The 6,000-nt window shown below is 33.1% G+C and overlaps 1 protein-coding gene across 1 annotated transcript; it reads left to right on the top strand.

Moving 5' to 3' along the window:
• Nucleotides 1–1,615: 1,615 nt before the first annotated feature.
• Nucleotides 1,616–5,456, top strand: LOC101208375 (UDP-N-acetylglucosamine transporter UGNT1). Its single transcript, XM_011654176.2, has 10 exons — nucleotides 1,616–2,031; nucleotides 2,456–2,532; nucleotides 2,975–3,130; nucleotides 3,222–3,355; nucleotides 3,773–3,903; nucleotides 4,051–4,095; nucleotides 4,215–4,312; nucleotides 4,557–4,664; nucleotides 4,793–4,849; nucleotides 4,947–5,456. Exons 1-10 carry the CDS (start codon nucleotides 1,860–1,862, stop codon nucleotides 5,019–5,021), a joined length of 1,053 nt encoding a protein of 350 aa, XP_011652478.1. The 5' UTR covers nucleotides 1,616–1,859; the 3' UTR covers nucleotides 5,022–5,456.
• Nucleotides 5,457–6,000: the final 544 nt, after the last annotated feature.

Raw genomic sequence — 6,000 nt, 5'->3', positions numbered from 1 at the left:
ATTTTTTTTGTTTGTTGTTATTAATTTGGGCAAAAATAGCAAAAAAAAAAAAATTTATGATAATAGAGGCCATGTCAATACATTTTCTAAATTGCAAAAGTAGAAAATTTAAAAGTTGATAATCATCTAATAGTCGTCTGATATGTCTAATTACTTAATGACTTGTATTTGATTGACGTTTCCCATTCCAATGTTACTAGTTTCCTTTCTAGATGACGTTTCTTGGTCATCCTTTGAAATAGACGCCTCTTAGAGCTTTTGGTTTATTTCTTCTAAGAGCTCACATGTGTTTGATCCCTTTAGCTTGATGACAAGAGAATTTGGTTGCATGATTGGTCGATTAGGATCAATCTTAGGTAATCCTGGTCAGTTTGGAGGTGCCAAATTTTTTCTCCATTATTTAGGTCTCATTTATTCCATAGATCTTGATAAACTGGTCAAGACCTTGTTGAAATAATTGAGCTGCTATTGGATATTTTTTTTATCTCTCTAACACCAACAATCTCAGTTTTCTTTTCATCAATTGTTTTGTATGGTGAAGAGATGATTGCAGCACGTGGCATCTTAGGATGCAGAAAAGAGGCTTCTTCCTCTAGAGAATAATTTGAAAGAATATTTTTTTCGGTAGTAGTCTTCCAAGTGAGTGGTTCGTTAACACGAATACTAGCTTCCTTAACCTTTTGGTTGACCCTAGCTATGAATTCGTCCTTTGAAAGAAATTTGGGTTTGTTGTCTCAATCTTTCTGGTTGATATACTGATCAACATATTTTTCATAAATATTGATCGTATAAAGTCTTGTCTTCTAGAGAGATAATATTTATCTGGTTATAGATATTCTCAAATTTTCTCTCCATATCAGAATAGGTGAGAGAGAACCCTAAGACTTTTCATACGGTGTAATTAATTTTTTTTATAAATATGATTTTATATCATAAACTAAATATTTAACCTCACATGATCATATCAATTTATACTCCCAAATAATTTTTCTTTTCAAATTTTCCATTTACAATTATTGTAATCCATTTTTTAGAAGTTAGTATTTGAAGAAGTCTACCAACATATAAGAATCGATACATTGACAATTTTAATATTTGAAATCGATTCACGTGTAATAATCTATAAGTTTAATGAAAAAAAACTAAATAGTTAACACCCTACTTTCAAACAAAATAGAGTATAAATGAGGTTTAAATATAATTTTGATTCATAAACTTTATATCTGGTTATATTTTGATCTCTAAATTTTTAAAAATCTTTGTTTTAATCCTCAAACTTTTAAAATGAGCATCCTCCGGTAAAATAACTAAATAAAATAAAATAAGAACAACCCATCAAAATAAACTCTACACAATTGTATATAAATATTCTTACAAAGAATCAATAAAATTTTCAAAAGTTAAGTTTGAGAATCAAAATAGAACAAGATAGAACAGAATTTAAATCTATAAAATTATATGGTTTATAAAAGTTTAGGTTTAAATTGATATAATAATTGTGACCGAGGTTTAAATTAATAACCCAAAGTTTATTAAAGTAAATTAAAATTTTAAAATTTGTGATAATTCTTAATTTTGTGTAATAATAAATGCTTAATTTTTTGAAAGCTAAACCGGTTCGAATACGGTAACGACGGCCAAATTACAAAAAGAAGAAAATTCAAACGGAGCGAGCGAGTCAACTCAACAACCGCGTTTGACAACTCACCGATTCAAGAATCGGTTCTTTCTGTTTCTCCATTGGCCTCCCTTAACCTGGCGTCTCCCAAACGGTTTTCGCGCTCCATATCGTCGTGTTCTGCTCCCGAATCTCAATTCCTAATCCATTTCTACTATTCACAGCGAAGGCAAGCTCAACGATGTCATTGAAGCCGTCGAATTCCGAGAAGAATTTGATGCTGCCGGTGTCGGATCCTCCTCACGGCACTGAAGAGAAAGAACGATTGATCAGAGGCGATGAGAAGCTCTTTAGAGGATCCTCCATGACCAAACGAGGAGCCTATGCTGCTCTCTCTTACATGGCTTGTGCAGGTACGCGTAATCGTATCTGAATCCGGTGTTTGGTTCCTGTGGCTTTCCAATTGCTGTTCAGATCTATTTCCGCAGTGTTTGCTTTTTTTTACGCATATTGTTTTTTGAGAATTAAGTTTTCCGATGAGGATGTTTTTCTACTTGTGTTACTGTTTTTGAAGAATTTGGCATGATTTGTGTTCGTGTTGAGTAATTGATTCAACGTTTGTGATATCCTCTGTTTTGAGTTGCTTGATGTACAGTTTTGTTACTGATTATGATCCGTTGAAGAATTAGTATTGAAGAATGAATTAGTTTTTCTGTTCGGCTTTCTGTACAGTTGATGGTGTTCTGTAGTCTGTTTGATTGATGATTGGGAGCCAACTTTATGATGTTGATTATTGTTCAATTTTGTCTTACTAGAGGTTTCTTATCATTTGTGCAGTGCTGTTGGTTTTGTTCAACAAAGCAGCGCTATCTTCTTATAATTTTCCAAGTGCAAACGTTGTTACACTCGTTCAGGTAAATGTCTTACTTGGTTATCTCTCTGAAGTTTGATCAACTCTTGTTAGTGAAATACTTGGATTTGGAAAATCATTGTTGTTTTAGAGAGAATGGTATACGCAATTGTCTTTATCTTATAGTTCTGGACATTTAGAGCATTGTCCGTAGAATGTAGTATTAGACTGGTATATGTTTTTCTTTTGCTTCTATAGAATATATTAGGTGTCAAGGATAGTGAAACTGCTACGTTATGTGCTATTATTCCTTATGTCCTTTTTATCCAGTTCCGATATTTTGTACTGATTGATATCATTTTTTATTGCCACGATCTTTAAATGTTCACTGCTTAATTATGGCATGGTTATGGTCACTTGTTTCGTGTTTCTTTCACCAATAACAATTGGTTGTTGAGACATTGTTTTTTTGTTAAAGACAAATTTTTTCCTTATTTGTTGTGCAGATGGTATGTTCATGTTCTTTTCTATATGCATTGAGACGCTGGAAAATCATATCTTTTACGGTGGGTGATTCCTTTTCTGATAATGCTACTTCAATGGTTCCAATGAAGACATTGAGGCAAACCAGTCCTCTTGCAGGGACATATTTGCTTTACATGGTAAATTTGAAGTATTTATGAGAATCGGTAGATGCTTTATCCCTTTCATACATTATTGATGTGTACAAACTCCAATATTTCTTCCTGAAAGCTAGCTACTATGGAGTCTGTTCGTGGAGTAAATGTTCCCATGTACACTACCCTCAGGCGAACCACTGTTGTTTTCACAATGGTTGTAGAATATCTTCTGGCAGGACAAAAGTATACATACTCAGTTGTTGGAAGGTAAGATCTGCAGCTGCTACGCGCATCTCCTTGCCTTTTCTTCAACTTCACGATCTGCTGTTCTTTTGAAAATTCTAGATGTACTATGAGGTGATCTTCTAGTGAGGGTTGTCTAACGTCTCCGGCCTAATTTTCTCTGAGAATTTTGGATTTTTGAAATAAAAAAGAAATAGATGGTTTCATCAGAATTTCTTTTCCATCACTCTCTGTTAGCTTTTAGTCAAGGGATTCACGCTTCTGGTGTCTAGAATTGCACAGTCAAAACCCTTATTCCCCCTTATCTTCTTCATTTGAGTTTGTTGCCAGGGACAGTTGTTTTTCCCCTTGCTTGATTTATTTCATTAACTTAGATATTTTATTTCGGTGGAAATGGATCTGATTTCATAATTCAACTGAAAGTTTAAAGAATTTTATCAGTGTTGGTTTGATAGTTCTTGGTGCATTTATTGCTGGAGCTCGCGATTTGTCCTTTGACGTATATGGATATTCTATTGTTTTCATGTCCAACATCACCACAGCAATCTACCTTGCAACTATTTCTCGCATTGGTAGTTTGACTTCTTTTCTCTTCTACTCCATGTATTCCTCTCTTCATTTATTTTATTTCATTTTATTTTCCTCCGTTAAGGACTTTTGGATGGAGAAACATCTTTGTTTGTGTAGCTGAATATTTTTTCTTCAATTCCCTATCTTAGGAAAATCTAGTGGTCTTAATAGCTTTGGCCTCATGTGGTGCAACGGTGAGCTAACTGATTCTTAGTAAAATTTGATTTTTTTGGTTTTTCCCACTGTCCCGGTTACACAATCAGGTAATTGTATCCTTCTACTGACATTTTTTTCCTTTGTGAATCCAATGTAGGAGTATTATGCGCTCCAGTTCTACTATTCTGGACATTTATACGGGGTGACTTGGAGGCAACTATTAGCTTTCCTCATCTTTTTTCACCTGGATTTCTAGTAAGTCGTGTTTGCTACACAAATATCTTTATTGGCTCTATAAATATCCGCACTGACAATTTTATTTAATGAAAAAAATTAGTTTGGGCTAACATGAGCACAACTCATGATTCTGGAGTTTGACGTTCGATCCTCCCACTCCACATATTGTTGGAAAAGAAAAACTAGTTTGCTTCTCGTTGTCAAGCATATAGACCTTTTGTAGTAAAATATATTTACTCTTAAAACTCTTTTTTATGGTCAGGTGGTGATGTTTTGCTCATGCACATTGGCTTTCTTCTTGAACTATAGTATATTTCTGAACACCACTCTAAATTCAGCAGTGACACAAACAATATGTGGTAATCTGAAGGTAGTACTTCCACAGCTTCTCTTTTGTTTCCCTTTCTCATTTTGTTGTTCATACTTAATTAGATTTCCTCATACGTTAATGCCCTACTTCTATTTCTGTTGACCTTGTTACTTTTTGTAATAATATAGGATCTATTTACAATTGGACTTGGTTGGATGATATTTGGCGGCCTTCCTTTTGACCTGGTGAGTAAAATACCTGTTCCGATCCAATTGCTGCAACCATTCCCTAACCCCATCCTTATTTGCTCTTTCTGAAGTCTTTAATTTGTTGTGTTTGCAGCTAAATGTTATTGGGCAACTTCTGGGTTTTATTGGCTCAGGTTTGTATGCGTATTATAAGCTCATAGGGAAATAAAATGAATCCTCTAAATGGTAAGTTTAATAGGAGAGATTAGGTGGTTTTTTGTGAGAAGATTTTGCTCTATGAGCAGGTGCTGATTCAATTTTCCCTTTTTAAGCTCTACCATTTATCTTCTACTCTACTCGTTTTGTTTGACTTCCATGGCAACCACAATTTTTTAGGGTTTAACCAATCTAATTCCCCGAACGGGTTGAGCCCATACCTTATTGGTGCCGTTCTTCAACATCAAACCTCTTTTAGTCTTTAACCAATATATTTATTGGTGCCAACAAGGACTCAACGCAACTGACATATGTAAGTACTGAGAACTAAGAAATTCGTAGTTCAATTTTTTCTCCTCAATTTTTACTCGAAACCCCTTTTTGAAGTATTATTATTCATGTAGTTGACACAAATGCAGCTGAATAAAATGTTAAATTTAGATATTTAGAAATGGAATAGAAATCTGTTTTTTTCTTTCAGATTATGGGAGTCACTTTTATTTTTAAATTTTATGAATAGTAATTAAGCATACAACAACATTTTTAAAAAATTACAAATATTACAAAGACTATGGTTTATTGGTATATCAATGATAGACTTTTGACTGATTTTCTATATTTATACTTTTTTTTAAATGTTGTTACTTTATAAAGTATTCTTGAGTGGTTTTGAAAATGACAAAAGGTTTTGAAGTACTTTAAAAATGGTCTTCATCGTTGTTTCTAATTAATCCTACTTATTTTATTTTTTCTCCTAAATGATTCTATATGTTCATCAACGTGGAAATAAATGGTTGTTGATGTACAGATTTAAAATTTTACTCTTTGATTTGTCATTTTGTATAAATTTTCATCCTAAAATCTCAATTTCGTCAAATTGAATCTGGACTTTGTGTGTGCAAAATTATTCTTAAATAAATTGTGATTCTATCTAAGTTTGTACAAAATGAAGTTTATTTCATGAGTTAATCATCGAATAACTTTGTAAAACT

Source organism: Cucumis sativus, chromosome 3, assembly GCF_000004075.3.
Source record: "Cucumis sativus cultivar 9930 chromosome 3, Cucumber_9930_V3, whole genome shotgun sequence".
In the NCBI taxonomy this organism is placed as follows: Eukaryota; Viridiplantae; Streptophyta; class Magnoliopsida; order Cucurbitales; family Cucurbitaceae; genus Cucumis; species Cucumis sativus.
Note: the sequence above shows the minus strand (reverse complement) of the source record. Positions and strands in the feature narration are given on the sequence as shown.